The sequence below is a fragment of the Bos indicus genome, chromosome 20 (assembly GCF_029378745.1).
Source record: "Bos indicus isolate NIAB-ARS_2022 breed Sahiwal x Tharparkar chromosome 20, NIAB-ARS_B.indTharparkar_mat_pri_1.0, whole genome shotgun sequence".
Taxonomy (NCBI): Eukaryota; Metazoa; Chordata; class Mammalia; order Artiodactyla; family Bovidae; genus Bos; species Bos indicus.
This window is the reverse complement of record NC_091779.1, coordinates 71365710-71381537: the sequence shown is the minus strand read 5'-3', so window position 1 is coordinate 71381537 and position 15828 is coordinate 71365710. Positions and strand designations below refer to the sequence as shown.

Genomic DNA, 15828 nt, shown 5'->3' with positions numbered 1-15828 from the left:
CCCAGGGAGGCAGCGAGGCCTCAAAGGCTTGTGGTCAGAGGGGCTGGGATTCCTGCTCTGAACTTCCTCAGCTGGTCGGAGGTGCAGAAGACAGGCCTTCCGCCCATGGACTTGCCCCGGCTGGAGCCTGGAGCTTGTGCTCACTGGGGTCTGTGACCTCCAACCCAGCACCGCAGAGCAGGAGCTGTGGTGAACTCCACTTTCAGGGTGCCCGAGGGCCCTTGAGCTCAGGTGAACTGCAGCTGGGGCAACAAGAAGACCGTGTGTCGCCCACCAGCTGCCCCCATCCCTGCCCAGGCCTCAGGGTGCAGACCCCAGCACTGTCCACACACGGGTCTGTCTCGCCTCTTCCCGCCCTCCCCCCACACTCCTACAAAAGAGCAGACGAGACGGCCAATACCTCGGCCACGTAGCTGATGGCATCCTTCAAGTTGAGCTCGTGGAAAACGTTCAGAATCCGATCTCGAGACTTCTGAGCCGACCTTCTCATGAGGATTTTGCTGAGGAATTTCCTATCAAAATTGGACCACCTGCGAGGACGAGTGGGTCAAACCAATAGTGGTCAGCACTTGGCGGGGTCTGGGTGAAGCCCTGGGATGGAACCCTAGCAACATCAAGACTCGTGGTGGACACAGCATTGTAGCTGCTGGGTGGGATACTCAGTTTCTATTTACTGTGACAGCCACACAGGCAAGCTTTGAAGTGAAAGAGATGACCCTCCATGTGCCGCTGAACGCTGCCTCACGGCCCTGTGGCCACTCTACCTTCCTGTCCGACGGCAGGGTCATGGTGTGTGCATGAAAGTGGGTTTAACCTTCTTCTGTAATGCGGTCATGCAGATTTCCTCTGACTGCATAACCCTGTAGGAAGATGGGAGGAGGGGGGGATTTAAAGGGGGGAATGGGGTCCCAGGAGGAGAAGTAGGATTCTAGGAGGAGAAGGGGTTTAAGGGGCTCCAGGGGCAGGAAGGCGGAAGGGGAGTCCCGGGAGGAGAAGCAGAAGTATTTAGGAGAAGGGGCTTGGGGGGACTCCGGGGGCAGGAGGGGAGAAGCGGGGACCTGAACAAGGTGGTGAGTGGCTCTGGGTCCTCCGAGGGCAGTATTCTGAGGTCACTGGGGCTCAGTGGGGTTAGGGTCATGGTGATGCCAGAGATTCGCTCTATAGCCTGTGGGTCCTACAGTCGCTGGTTAAAGAAGAAGGGGACTAACAACTGAGATGAACGTGCCTCTGAATTTTCCTGTTTCAGTTTGTCAGGGGCCACTGCAGCCACTCACTTATCTCTCAGATAATTGTGTCCAATTTGCCCTGATATGTCCTCGATGGCCGAGAGGATGTGGTCGAAAGCCTTTGGAAGGAGAGGCAAGTGGGTCAGCGTCACCTGGACAGCCCCTTCCTTCTCCTCCCTCCTGCCTCGGCCCTTCTCCCTACCCGGCCGTGCAGCTTCTCGTTGAGCTTGGGGTCTCGCTGTTCACTTCTCTTCACCTTCAGCCACTGCACCAGGGGCTTGATGGTCAGGCCCTGGAAGATAGGCACCCTGACCCTGAGGCTGGGCCAGGCCTCACCCCAGACCCACACCCCACTGTGGCCCACTGATCCCGAGCCCACCTAACCCAAAGGGGCAGAAGGGGCCACCCCTTGGCCAGGACCCAGATGATCTGTGCCCACCTCCTGGCAGAGGAGGCTCTGCCACCTGCGGGTCACTGGACGTCCTTGGACGCCCCTGGCCAGCTCCTTAGAGTAGCCAAGAGCCAGGCAAAGCGGGGCCCTTTCCTTCCTGGTCAATGAAACATTAACTGGGGCTCTGTTAACCAGCAACGGCCAAGGAAGGAGGTTTCGAGGCCAAATCGTGCTGTACCTCCTGTGGGGCCACATGAAAACCTACAAAACTGCACCTAGTTACTAAAATTATCAACCCAGTTAGGCCTGGCACCTGGGAGGGTGAGGCCTCTTCACCACCTGTACCTGGAAGATGACGGTGAAGAAGATGACAATGATGGTGGTGCTGACAAACAGGTTCTTCTCCTTGACCTTGTTCTCGTCCAGGAGGACCACCAGGGCATAGGCCACAGCTCCTCGGAGGCCGCCATAGCACATGACCACCTGGTCTATGATCTCCAGCTGCACCATCCGGTACCGATTCAGAATCCAGGTCTGCAGGATGACCCCTGTGGGGTGCAGCGTGCACTCAGCACTTGGGGGGAGATGCAGCACCTCTGTCCCTGCCATCACCCCCTGCAGCCGCAGTGGGGGAGGAGTCACACTGGGAAGCTGCCTCCTCCCACGAGCGAGCAAGCAAGAGAGCTGGACCAGCAGGCACCACCGTAGCCCCGCCCACAGGTCCCTTGTCCTCTTTGGAGCTCTCTGGGCCCCCACCTGCCTCTGCACCCCAAGCTGTGCTCCAGCTGCTCTGGAAATTCCTAGGTCTCAGTGTGACCATGTATGTGACTGCCCAGCAGCTCCAGGACAAGAGGCCACCCAACCACAGGGCCTCTGTTTCCCTGAGCCCTCAGTCCAGCGACTGCAGCCAGAGTAGGTGGGGGTCACCCGACTGCCTTCTCCCCTCCCCAGCCCTGGGTCAGCACTGCACACCAGGGACCAGGGACCAGGGCTGGGTGGGGCCGCAGGGGCTCCTGCCTCTCATGTGCCATGGTGACTGACACTGTCCCCAAGTGACCACATCCAGAATAAGTCAGTGGGAAGCCACATGGGTTCCCCTGGCTTCTGGAATCTTCCACTTGTACCTCAAGATGGTCTTATTTCAGTGATGAGGCTATAAGACTGAGAAGGCCTGTCCATTCACTGAGGGTGACCAATGTCCTGGCCAGCCTTAGGTTCCCCAAGGTCTCCTGAACCTGTCATTCACTGTGCTATAGGGCTGGGGGCTGGGGGCCAATGTGTGTCCCTGGTTCTGCAGACTCCCCGTGGCCAATCCCTGCTGTTGGCTGACTATGTCCCTTCACCCCTCTGTCACCCTCCATCGTCCCCCCATCCCCATCACCCTCCATCATCCTCATCATCCCCCTCATTGTCCCCACTATGCTCATCACCCTCCTTTCGTCCCCTCATCCGCCCATCATCATCATCCCCCCATCATTCCCCATTGTCCTTCCGTCACCCCCCATGCTCTGCACACCCTCACCTATGGCCCTGTACACGGAGATGAAGAGCAGTGTCAGGAGCACGAAGGCTGTGTTCCACTTCCAGATGAGAGGGTCCACAGCCGAGATGCCCAGGAACATGAAGATGATGGTCTCGGCCCCACTGGCCAGCATCTTCATGGTGTAGCGCACGGTGGTGGCTGACTGCTCTGAGATGTTGGCCTTCACGTACTTCTGACAGCAGATGCCACAGAAGGTGATGCTGCACATAGGACAGCCTGCCATGAGCGCTCAGGCCAGGGCTAAGCTCCCACCAGACCCCGTGGGGCTCAAGCCCGTCTCCCGGAAGGCAGCACCCTGGGGCCCCTGCATCCGGGGCAAGCATCCCCTGCTACTCATCAGCACTCCTCTTTGTGAGCACAGGGCTCCTCCTAGGGCCTTGGTGCCCTGGACTGGCTACCCTGACACTGTTTGTGGGCCTCTGGGGGCCTGGGTCCCACACTGGAGGGAAGGGGGGCAGCTCTGAGGGTCAGAGCCCTGGGAAGGGCTGTGTGGGGGCAGAGCAGGCGCTGCAGCCCCTGGACCGCTCTATGAAGACGCCAACTCCTTAATTAAAAGACTAAATAGATCAAATTCTTCTCCCCCATAGGGAGTTCCCGCCCGCCCGGGGAAGTGGCCAGGCCTCCCCTGGGCAGGTCCGCCGGGCACGCAGCGGCTGGTGGGTGGCGGGCCAGTGAGGGGGCACTCACGCCAGGATGGCCGACAGGGACAGCATCTCAGACGTGAGGTAGGACAGGTAGGAGAGGACAAACACAAAGCCAGGCTCGATGATGCGCACGTGCTTGGTGAAGCGTGTCACCAGGGAGAGCAGGAAGGCGAACACGATGCCCACCAGCGTGCCCCCCAGGCTCACCACGAAGAAGGACACTGCAAGGACAAGGAGTGCCGCTGGCCTCTGAGCGGCCCTCTGTGGCTGCGGCGTGGGCGAGCTGGCCTGACTGACTGACCGTTCCCCATTGAGGTCCCGGGTGACCCCAGAGGCACCAGCAGCTCAGCAAACAAGAGGCTGATTCTTTCAGCGGACGGAAGCTCTGGCTCCACGGGGAGGGGAGAGCACTGCACCAAACGAGGCCCAGCTGCCCCACCGCGGGGGCAGTGCTGAGACCAGGAGCATTGGTGGGGGGTTGACAGCAAGGACCAGGCTCTGGGCTCCCAGGAATGCCATCTGTAACTGTCCCTGCCCAGAGGGATTCCCAGGACCCCGGAAACAGGATCCACGTCCTCCCGTGGGTCTGTGGGGGCAATGATCCTCGCCGCCCAGGGTGGCTGGGGCCTGGGAAACCAGATTAGTGGAACCTGCCGGGGAGGGAGGGGGCCTGTCACCGAGACTTTGAAATGGAAGCATGTTTCCCTGCACAGGCTGTGGGTTCCAGCCTGGCACAGATGCTGCCCCATGGGGTCCATGTTCCGGAGAAGACACTGGCCCTGGCTCCCCGCTGGAACACAACCCGCCAGCCACACACCTATTCCTTTCACGCAATCCACGCCGGTCACCTTGTCACCACCCAGCGTCACAAAAGATTCAAACACGTTGTACAGGACCTGCGGGGACAGAGACAGACAGGACCCCGTCAGCCTGCGGTCAGCACTGACTCCTCCCCGTCTTGGGCCCCAGGCCTAGTGAGACTTGGGCCGAGTGAGGAGACCATGGCAGCAATCTGAAGGGAAACTGAAAACCGCTGGGGGAAACTCATCTGGGGCAGTAGTGTGGGGTCTGGGGCGGGAGGACAGTCTGGGAGGAACAAGAACTCTCAGAGAAAACCTGGCCTTTCCCGCCCTCAGTGAAGCAGGGCGGCCACAAAGCCAGCCTGCTGTGATGATCTTTAGTTTGCTTCCCAAGACACACCCAGAGTTTCATTTGCAGTGACTTTGCCGTTATGTGGCCCCCGTCAGTGGGGAGGCACCCCTGGCATCTTTGCCTGTTGACATTCAAACCTCATCCTGCTATGACGTGGCGATAAATGCCAAACACCTCATCCAAGGCTGCGGGGCTGTGTGTGTGGGAGGTGCCCGCTGTGCTCTGAGCAAAGCTCCTGAAGGATGCACTGGCTCCATGTCCAGGGGAGGGGCCTGGGGGCGACCCGGGTCGGGGGGCTGTGGGGCCCTTGGGAAGAAATGTTTCTGTGTCTCCAGGTCTGTGCTCTCCAGGGGGGAGAAGGCCCTCACGGGACAGATCGCAAAGCTGTGTTTATGGAAGGAAATCTGGTGGTGTTGCTGCATGGGGACTGTGTGGGAGGGATGCCACAGCTGTGAAGATTGGGGGAGCAGAGCACAGCGCCCTGCTTCTCCCGCTTCCTCCTTCGTAAGGAAGACGAGCCTCATAGGAGCCAGGGAGGAGCTTCCTGGCTTGAGCAGAAGTTCACGCGTTTATGGGACGTGGAGGCTGAAGGGCTTTTAGAGCAAAGAGGAGACTGGACGCCCACTAAGTCTGCGAACCGGCAGGGCTGAGGAGACCCCAGGCAGGTGCTCAGCCACACCGCTGACCGGCCCTCTGTGCTGCCCCTGGGACCGCACTGCTCCAAAGCCCATGGCCAGCGTGGGGAGGATGGCCTCTGATATCCGGACAGGCTGCCCTTTTCTCTGGGCTACCCAGAGCCGACATGGACCGCCAACCTTCAGGCCGCGGGCACACTGGGCCTGGCTGAGTTCCCCTCCTTGATCTCCATGACACCGTGATCACCCACAACTCCACAGTCAAGGGCAGACACCCGGTCTGCAGCTGAAGCTGGGATGCCAGCAGTGAGACCCTGAAGCAGGACCGGGAGGTGCATCCTGCTGGGCACTCACCACGGTGACAGCGTCGTTGAGCAGGGACTCCCCAAAGACGATGATGAACAGCACCTCGTTGACGTGCACCTCCTCAAACACGGCCAGCACAGCCACCGGGTCCACAGCGGCGATCAGGCTGCCGAACAGGAGGAAGTCCAATAGCCCGATGTTCAGGTCTCCTGCAAGACGAGTGGACCGTCAGGGGGAGCCCTCCTCCCTGGAGGGCCAGTCCTCCCTGCACCGGCCCTGCCAGGAAGGTCCCAGGGACGGGACTGTGGGCTCAACGGCTGCTGGACTGCGTGTTCCAGGACCCTCCCCCACTTCAGCCTTGCCCACCCGTGGGGCCTCTTGGTGGCCCGGGGTTTCTGGGTGCTGGGCTGCTGTGCCCAGATGCCCCTAGGACGTCTGCTGCCTGGCCCACCTGTGGCCACCCAGGCTGACCCTTCCTTGGCGGTGTGCCCCAGCCTTGGGGCAGACCTCAGAGCCGGGAGCGGGCTGACAGCAGAGACCAATCCCTGTCCACCGGCTGCAGGGCCGGGCTCCGGGTGTCCCCTGGGTGCTGCCCTGCTCCATGACGTTGGCTGACACCCAGCCGTGACCACTCCATCCCAAGGACGGAGCACAGGCCTCAGACGGCTGTGGCCCCTCAGGGAGCCAAACCCCAGAACGTTCCCTTGGGCCTGGGGGCCAGAAGTGGCCTTAGGCTGTCCCAACTACCTGAGGGCTCCACCAGGGATGGCAGTCTAATGTCACCTGCGTGGCCCCTGTGGCCCGGGCGTTGGGGAGAACTGGCCAGGTGTGTTTGGCATTACGCCAGCCTTGCAGGGCTTCCATGGCTGGGCTTGGGGGTGGTGCTGGATGGCTGTGGGGACTTGAGGAAGCCCGCACTGTCCAGAGGTGAGGACAAAGTCCTAGGTGACTCCTGCAGATGGGGTGCCTTAGCCCTCAATGTGTTTCTCAACGTGTCTTCTTTGTCACTGTGATTTCAAGGGAGGTCGTGAGCCCCACTGGGAGTGCTGGGAGTGCATGCTCTTCTGTCAGAGGGCCTGTCCCTTGTCTGGTTCAGCTGGTGGAAGTGTTTGAGGCCAAAGCTGAGCCGAGACTGCTGCCCAGGGAGGTGCCAGCACCCCCACCTCCCTTGTCACCCCCAACACCAGGAGCTCAGCCCGTGGAGCCCAGAGGCACATGGGAACCAGGCTGAGTTCAGGGCCGTGCCATTCGGCACGTATCCTCGGCCTTAGTGAGCAGGGCCCCACCTGCTCATTTCCCGGGTGGATAATGACCGACTCCCAGGTGGGTGGGGTGCACCTCAGAGGTACGCCAGGGCTGAGGTTAGTAACCAACTGGCAGGAAACACAGGCAGGGGAAGAGCCGCAGACACAGATCCCACATGATGGAGGAGAGGCTTGCCCGCCTTCTCCCCGCCGGATTGAGTAGAAACGATACCCAACCTTCTGCGCAGGGGCAGGTTTACCTGGGCTCCATGGGTGTGGGGCTCAGGTGTTGCCCTCTGCCAGAGGTCGCCTCCTCCTTCCCTGGGTCTGAGGCTGGACCCGACCTCCCTGTCAAGGGGGAGGGACAGCAGCCGGCTCGTTCCCAACACCCCACCCACCAGCCAACCTGGTCGGACCAGACTTCATTCCCAAGCAGGACACATGCCTCGGCCTGAGGATGGGCGTGGACTGGCTGTTGATGAATTAAAACCCAGGAGGGTTAAGTGGCCACTGGTGACATCTCTGAATGACCCCTACACTCACTCTCCTTTTAAGTCTGTGTTCTTTGTCTTGTGCTTTATTAGACGCAGCTTCTGGGAGCCTACCCCGAGGACCCCCAGGACCCTCCAAGAGCACCCCACCCCTGGGCGGGTGGTGGTACCCACTCACCCATCAGGCCACTGAGGAAGACACCGTAGAGGGACAGCCCAGTGGTGGCCGCGTTCCACACGGTGCCGATGACCGCGTACAGCAAGATGGTGCCCAGGTTGCCAAAGAAGAGCCGGTTGGGCATGAAGTAGCCGGCGTCCAGCACGATGGGCGGCAACAGGTAGAAGAAGAACACCGTTGGCGTGAGTGAGAAGGAGGCGATGTGGTCGGCTGCCAGGACAATGCCGCCCAGCAGCAGGCCCAGCACGATGAGCAGGGCACTCTCAGGGACCACACTGGTGACCTTGTGGGACAGGTGGAAGCCTGTGGGGGGAGCGAAAGTCAGGGGGCCAGCCTGGCTCCACGGAGAGGACTTGAGCTCAGGAAACAAGGCCCCCAACCTGGGGCTGTGGCCACCTCCCTCCCGCCCGTGCTCATGCAGCTGAGAGGCCCTGCTAGTCCACCCAGCCCTGGGACACCGTCCTCAGAGGTCTCCTGCCTCCTGCTCAGAAAATGGCCCCCTTTCACAGGGAGTCCCCATGGTAGAGTCAGGCTGGAGGGGCTGCGTGGCTGCTTTGACAGAGGCCAGGTGAGCAGAGCCCCCACGCCCCAGGCCCCACGGACCCCCTCTGACCTCACCCCCCATGCTGTATCTGGTGCCCTGGACCCCCACCCTGCCTGAAGCCCCACCGTATCTGCATGGGAGTACCCCCATGCAGGATGTCCCCCTGCCCTCCAGGAAGACAGCCTATAAGGCCAGGCACTCCAGGGCGCCCCAGCTGCAGTCACCCCCACCACAACAGTCATGTGCTTGGGGACAGCAGGACTCCAAAGGTCTGCCCACGAACAGTCAGACCCCTCGGCCCCCTTGCCCATCAGCCCTGCCAGGACCTCAAGGAAGGTCCCACTATTGGGGCCACTTCTCCTTTGTTTTAAGACTCCAAGGAAAAAGTGGTGAGAATCTTGTGTTAAGTCTGATTTCAAAATAATTGGAATATTGACAGAAGAGATGGGTGTTTGAGATAGTTCTCTTTTTCACTCATGCTCAGATCAAAACTCCTTCAAAATTCGACTTTAATTGAAAAAAGAAGGGAAAACCACTAGACCATTCAGGTATGACCTAAATCAAATCCCTTACGATTATACAGTGGAAGTGAGAAGTAGATTCAAGGGATTGGATCTGATAGACAGAGTGCCTAAAGAACTATGGACGGAGGTTTGTAACATTATACAGGAGACAGTGATCAAAACCATCCCCAAGAAAAAGAAATGCAAAAAGGCAAAATGGTTATGTGAGGAGGCCTTACAAATATCTCAGAAAAGAAGAGAAGTGAAAGGCAAGGAGAAAAGGAAAGATATACTTATCTGAACGCAGGGTTCCAAAGAATAGCAAGGAAAGATAAGAAAGCCTTCCTCAGTGATCAGTGCAAAGAAATAGAGGAAAACAATAGAATGCGAAAGACTAGAGATCTCTTCGAGAAAATTAGAGATACCAAGGGAACATTTCATGCAAAGATGGGCACAATAAAGGACAGAAATGGTATGGACCAAACAGATGCAAAAGATATTAAGAAGAGATGGCAAGATTACACAGAAGAACTGTACAAAAAATATCTTAATGACCTAGATAACCACAATACTGTGATCACTCACCTAGAGCCAGACATCCTGGAATGTGAAGTCAAGTGGGCCTTAGGAACCATCACTATAAACAAAGCTAGTGAAGGAATTCCAGCTGAGCTATTTCAAATCCTAAAAGATGATGCTGTGAAAGTGCTGCACTCAATATGCCAGCAAATTTGGGAAACTCAGCAGTGGCCACAGCATTGGAAAATGTCAGTTTTCATCCCAGTCCCAAAGAAAGGCAATGCCAAAGACTGTTCCAGCTACCACACAATTGCACTCATTTCACATGCTGGCAAAATAACACTCAAAATTCTCCAAGCTAGGCTTCAACAGTATATGAACAGAAAACTTCCAGATATACAAGCTGAATTTAGAAAACACAGAAGAACCAGAGATCAAATTGTCAACATCCATCATAGAAAAAGCAAGAGAATTCCAGAAACCATCTACTTCTGCTTCATTGATTATATCAGAGCCTTTGATTGTGTGGATCACAACAAACTATTGTGGATCCCAACAAAAAAATTCTTAAAGAGATGGGAATACCAGATCACCTTACCTACCTCTGGCAAAACCTGTATATACATCAAGAAGCAACAGTTAGAACCGGCCACATGGAACAACAGACTGATTCAAAATTGGGAAAGGAGTACATGGAGGCTGTATATTGTCACCCTGCTGATGTAAAGTATATGCAGAATACATCATTCAAAATGCTGGGCTGGATGAATCACAAGCTGGAATCAAGATTTCCAGGAGAAATCAATCACCTCAGAAATGCAGATGACACCACCCTCATGGAAGAAAACGAAGAACTAAAGAGCCTCTTGATGAGGGTGAAAGAGGACAGTGAAAAAGCCGGCTTAAAACTCAATATTTGAAAAACTAAATCATGGCATCTGGTCCCATCACTTCATGGCAAATAGATGGGGAAACAGTGGAAACAGGGACAGACTTTATTTTCTTGGGCTCCAAAATTACTGAGGTTGGTGACTGCAGCCATGAAATTAAAGGATGCTTGCTCCTTGGAAGGAAAGCTCTGACAAACCTAGGCAGTGTATGAAAAAGCAAAGAGATTACTTTGCCTACAACGGTCCATAGAGTCAAAGCTATGGTTTTTCCAGTAGTCATGTATGGATGTGAGAGTTGGACCATAAAGAAGGCTGAGTGCCGAAGAATTAATGCTTTAGAACTTTGGTGTTGGAGAAGACTCTTGAGAGTCCCTTGGATAGCAAGGAAATTAAACCAGTCAATCCTAAAGGAAATCAAGCCTGGATATTCATTGGAAGGACTGATGCTGAAGCTAAAACGCCAATACTTTGGCCACCTTATGAGAAGAGCTGACTCATTGGAAAAGACCGTGATGCTGGAAAAGATTGAAGGCAGGAGGAGAAGAGGACGACAGAGGCTGAGATGGTTGTTTGGCATCACTGACCAGTGGACATGAGCTTGAGTAAACTCCAGGAGGTGGTGATGGACAGGGAAGCCTGGTGTGCTACAGTCCATGAGGTGGCAAAGAGTCGGACATGACTGTGTGACTGGAAAACAAAGTTCTGTTTATTAAGAAGTCTTCTTTTGTATTCTAAGGATTGTCTCCTGAGATGCGAGGACCCAGGAGCAGCGGGGTCAGGGAGGAGGCAGAGCACAGGGTGTGGTCCACGAGGTCCAGCCAGCAAACAGCCTGGCCGACGGCCCTAGCCCCCTGGGACCTAGGTTCCGATCCCAGAGCCCCACACCCTGTCCTTGGCCTGACTCCTCACTGGCGACCTGTGACATTTGGGGGCTAGATGCTGGATCTCAGAAGGTCTATCTCTCTTCCCCAGGACAGTCCTCTCTGGGTCTGGTTGAGGCGCAGTGGGGCAGGAGTGGGCCCTGCTCTGTAGCTCAGGGAGCCTCAGGTCTCAGCCAGTGGGGCAGAATGGGCCCTGAAGCCCTGAGGACCCGCTGGGTGTCCCCCAGGAGCCCGCAGGCCTCCTGGGCTCGGGCACCGCGGCAGCAGCAGGTCATCTGTATGTCAGGACGAGGTCCCACTTCTTTCTCTGATAGTTTTCATGGGAGTCCTGTGAGGGCGGCCACCCAGGAAGACAGGGTGGGGTCCTGCCTTCACAGACGATCTCAGAGGCTAGGAGGCTGGCGCCTCATTGTTTCCATGGGACACGGTTCCCAGCCCACAGGGGGGCTGCCAGCTGCATGGCCCAAGGTGCCCACGCAGGAGACTGCCTGTGAGCTCGGGCTGGGGGGCCAGAGTAGGGGCCACGCTTCCTGGAAACCCTCCGGCCCCGCCCTGCCCATCAGCAGGAGGCCTGAGCTTGGTCTCCCTGAGGTCTGCAGGCTTTCGACCCCCCAGAGGGCCCTCCGAGCCCAGGATGGGAGGGTCCCTGACGGGGAGACAGGCAGAAGCCCAGGAGCCCAGGCCTCGCCACACCTGCTCCCTGCACACGCGTGTCCAGCTGGCTGCCCACCAGGGACGGAGAGATGCGTCTCTTCCTTCACGGCCTGCTCCCATGCCTCAGCCTGGCCCAGAGCCCTCCCTGCGGGCCCCGGGCCCCACCTGGACGCCAGGCTCAGTGGGCCTGGACCCAGGAGTCTGTGCTGCTCCCTTGGAGTGATGCCGTCACAGAAAGGCCTGGGCTCTCGCCTGGCCTCCCAGGGGTTCACTGAGTCCACAGATGATGGCGTGTCCTCTCCTTTCCCTCTTGCCACTTGGCATCTGGGAGCTGAGTTACAAAGTCCTCCCAGAGCCAGAACCATGGTGCAGCCTGAGTCCCCTGCTTGCTGGGCTGCTGTGAGGCCACGCTTCTCCCGGGCTGCGCGTGGCCTCCGCTCCTGCACCTCAAAAGCCCCAATGAGCCCCGAGTAAGCTGCATGGAGGACCGCCCTGCCAGTCCCAGCTGCTGTTCCCAGAAACCTGTGCCTCCTGCCCTGGCCAGGCTCCATGGGGCCACATCTGGTGACCACTGGTTGGGGGCCCCTCTGAAGAGGCCAGCACTGCAGGGTCGTCAGGTCCAGGGCCAGGTGTGGCCAGTGCCAGCCGACCCCAGCACACCCCCTGCCAAGACAGCAGGCTGGTTTCAACTCAGGCTCAGAGTTTGCTCTTCAGCCAAACATCTCCCCAAAGTAGACGTTCACGGCGGGTCTCAGATCACAGTTGTCTTTGGCAGCTGTGGGGCCAGCGGGGCAGGAAGGTTCCAAGGAGCCAGGTGACCCGTAATGACGACAACAACAAGACTCTGCCCTTTGGGACTCGGAGTCCTAATCCTCTGCCACATTCCTGCATGGTTACTAGAAAACCTTAATAATTTGGACAAAGGGTGGATAAGACATAGGCTAACCTCTGACCAGATGCTCCTGCTTGGACGGAAACCCTGAAAACCCACAGAAAAAGTGATCTGAACTTTTCACCCATTGAGAAAAAATACACGCACACACATACACTGCTGCTGCTAAGTCGCTTCAGTCGTGTCCAACGCTGTGCAACCCCATAGATGGCAGCCCACCAGGCTCCCCCGTCCCTGGGATTCTCCAGGCAAGAACACTGGAGTGGGTTGCCATTTCCTTCTCCAATGCAAGAAAGTGAATAGCGAAAGGGAAGTCATTCAGTCATGTCAGACTCTTAGCGACCCCATGGACTGTAGCCCACCAGGTTCCTCCATCCATGGGATTTTCCAGGCAAGAGCACTGGAGTGGGGTGCCATTGCCTTCTCTGACACACATACGCACACATACACAAACCCACACACATACACACACATAGACATGCACACACACACTACACACATGCACGTATACACACCACAGACACATACGTACATATACACACGCGTGCACACACACACACAATGTGGACAGATGGGCATGCCATTCCAATTTCTGTGCCCATCGACACTGGATACGCGCCTCTGAGCAAGGCAGGGCCGGCTAAGCGCTCATCTGTGTCCTGAACAGACACCTGCCTCACAGTGGGAGGCACACCTGTCCCTCATCCCAGGCAGGTGGGAAAGGGCATCTCCCGGAGATTTAATCTGACTGTCTCATTGTGAGTGAGGCTGAGTGTCTGATCTCATTTGGGAGACATTTCTTCCTATTCTGTGACCCGTGTATCGTGGCCTTTGCTACTGTTACTGAGTTATCAGCCTTTTCTTATCAACAGGTGGCTCTTCACGCACGTGCACGGGTGCATTTTCACTTTCAAAGGTCAGTACAGTTTAGTTCAGTCAGTCGTGTCCAACTCTTTGCGACCCCATGGACTGCAGCACGCCAGGCCTCCCTGTCCATTGCCAACTCCTGGAGCTTTCTCAGACTCATGTCCATTGAGTGAGTGGTGATGCCATGCAACCATCTCGTCCTCTGTCGTCCCCTTCTCACCTTCAGTCCTTTCCAGCATCAGGGTCTTTTCCAGTGTATGTAGTTTATTTCTAGGATCTCACTGCATTCGCTCTTCTCCAGTCTTTACTTTCGTCACTGTGACACTGTCTCAGTGTGAGCTTCTGCCCTACTGTGTCTGTGATGTCAAAACCCACGGGACCTTTCCCGTTTCTCGCTGATGTTTTTCTCCAGGAGAGCCCTCCATCCCCTGCTCCCGCTCCCACCCCATCACGTGGCTCTGTCCGCCCCACTGCCCCCAACAGCAGGAGGCCGCCCTGAGGCAGGCTTGCTGCCATGTGGTCCACAGCCCATGCCTGGAGCTAGCGATCGGGGCAGACAGGGCTGTCCCTCCCTGTGGTCTGAGGGCTCCAGTGTATGGTTGGCCCCTGGTTCCCAGTTGGTCTTTCTGGTCTTGGGGAGGGGGAAGCAACAGTCCGTGGGGTGGGTGTGGGGCTCCTGTTCTCTGTCCTTGCCTGTAGCTCTGGGTCTCTGCATGATGGGAATTCCTTGCGAGCAATCCTCCAACCCGGCAGTCAGGCTGCGGGTGGCGCTCCCCTTCTCCCGTGACCACCAGACGGCAGTCTGCATGGTAATGAGCTAATTAAGCTGAAGACTTGATTGATTTTAAATGGCAATTTGTGAGTGGCTCAGCCATTAAGCCCATAATGGGTGTTTTAGAAGCTAGTGGGCCAAGCTCCAAGCGCCCTGGGCCAGCACACCTGCTGTGGCCAGCCCAGAGATGCTGTCCACCCACCAGGAGGGTGGCCGCTCCCTGTGGGGTCGTGTTCCCGTGGGCCAGACCCTCCCTTCAGCCTTGGCTTGAGTGTGGTTAGGACAGACACTCCTGCCACAGCTTCCGTGAGATGACTGGGATGACCGGCGGCCAGAGCACCTGCTGGGCCCTCTCCTTCCCGCCTCTGAGGCCCCAGGTGGCTGGGTCTCCTGGGGAAGCCGGGAGGATGGTGGGGGAGTCGCGGGATTGCCACTTGCTCCTCCCCGCCGCCTCCCAGCACCCTGGTTTGCACTGGGGGGACCTGAGGGGGACCTGGTGTCCAAGGGCCCAATCACCCTCCTAACCTTCATCTCCTTTACTCTGAAGACAGAAGGGCCCACAAAGCAAGTCAGAGCAGTGAACTTGGCACCTTGAGCCACACCACTGCGCAGTCTCCGCGTCCAGCACCCCAGAGCCTGGGCGGAGGACATGGAGCCGGGCCATGGACACAGAGGGCCCTTGTCCCAGGGGAGTGCCCTGGGAAGCGAGTGTTGGGGGCAGCCTTTCCCATCAGAGCCGAGTTTGCCAGGAAGCCCACTGGCTGGGAGGACAGAGACCACCCAAGGTTTCCAGGACTCAAGCACCTCGCGTGTCAAGGGCCAACATGGGGCCCGAGTGTGCGTCCACTGTGGGGCCAGGGCCAGGTCGAGACCCACAGGCCACTTCATGGGCAGGAGCTATGGGGGTGGCCAGGACCACGCAGAGCACTGGTGCCCGAGGGAGACAGGACGGCTCTCTGTGCAGGACAGACCGGGGGCCTCGTGGAGGCTGGTCCCCAGGAACTGTGTGAGGCTGGCCTGGGGCAGCCTGGCCTTCCACAGGGACCTCCCAGCCCACAGGTCACTGACGGCGGAGGCCTGGCAAGTTACAGCTAATTGAGCTCAGCCACGCGATGGTCACAGCACGGGACACGTGCCTCGACCTGTAATTACAACCCTCGGACTGATGTTAAAGGTCAGAGGCACCCGCGCCAGCCAGCCATTCTGGAGGGGCCCCCGAGTAGGGCAGGCGCTGGGAAGTTACTGCCAACCATCTTCACACCCCCTTGGATCGTGGCCTGGGACCTCAGGCCTGGGTTCAGGCTGTCCGAGGCCACCGCCCCCAGGATCTCTCAGCAGATTCAGCTGAGTCCACGCAATGCAGAGGCACGGTAAATCCCTTGGTTTTACTTTAACGTGTACATCCAGACCTGCTTCAGAGCAGCCAAACAGTGCAACGCTTCCAGAGAGAAGGGTGGGAGGCCTGGGGCTCTGCCTGCTCCAGGGGACAAGCAGGT

At 57.7% G+C, this 15828-nt stretch overlaps 1 protein-coding gene across 1 annotated transcript; it reads right to left on the bottom strand.

The window, feature by feature from the left end:
• Positions 1-1270: 1270 nt before the first annotated feature.
• On the bottom strand, positions 1271-15158 carry SLC9A3 (solute carrier family 9 member A3). The gene is made up of 11 exons (XM_070774932.1): positions 15137-15158; positions 14923-14968; positions 12164-12464; positions 7811-8144; positions 5946-6106; positions 4622-4700; positions 3848-4025; positions 3140-3360; positions 1963-2165; positions 1429-1518; positions 1271-1345 (listed from the first exon to the last, which is right to left on the bottom strand). The coding sequence occupies exons 1-11, from the start codon at positions 15156-15158 to the stop codon at positions 1271-1273; spliced, it is 1710 nt and encodes a 569-aa protein (XP_070631033.1).
• Between the last annotated feature and the right edge of the window lie 670 nt (positions 15159-15828).

Coding starts and splice junctions, on each gene's coding strand:
- SLC9A3 (XM_070774932.1), bottom strand. CDS start 15,158: ATGTTGGCCCTTGACACGCGAG. Junction 14,969..15,136: donor GTTGGCCCTTGACACGCGAG/GTGCTTGAGTCC, acceptor TCCTCCGCCCAG/GCTCTGGGGTGCTGGACGCG. Junction 3,361..3,847: donor TCCCTGTCGGCCATCCTGGC/GTGAGTGCCCCC, acceptor TCCTATGTGCAG/CATCACCTTCTGTGGCATCT.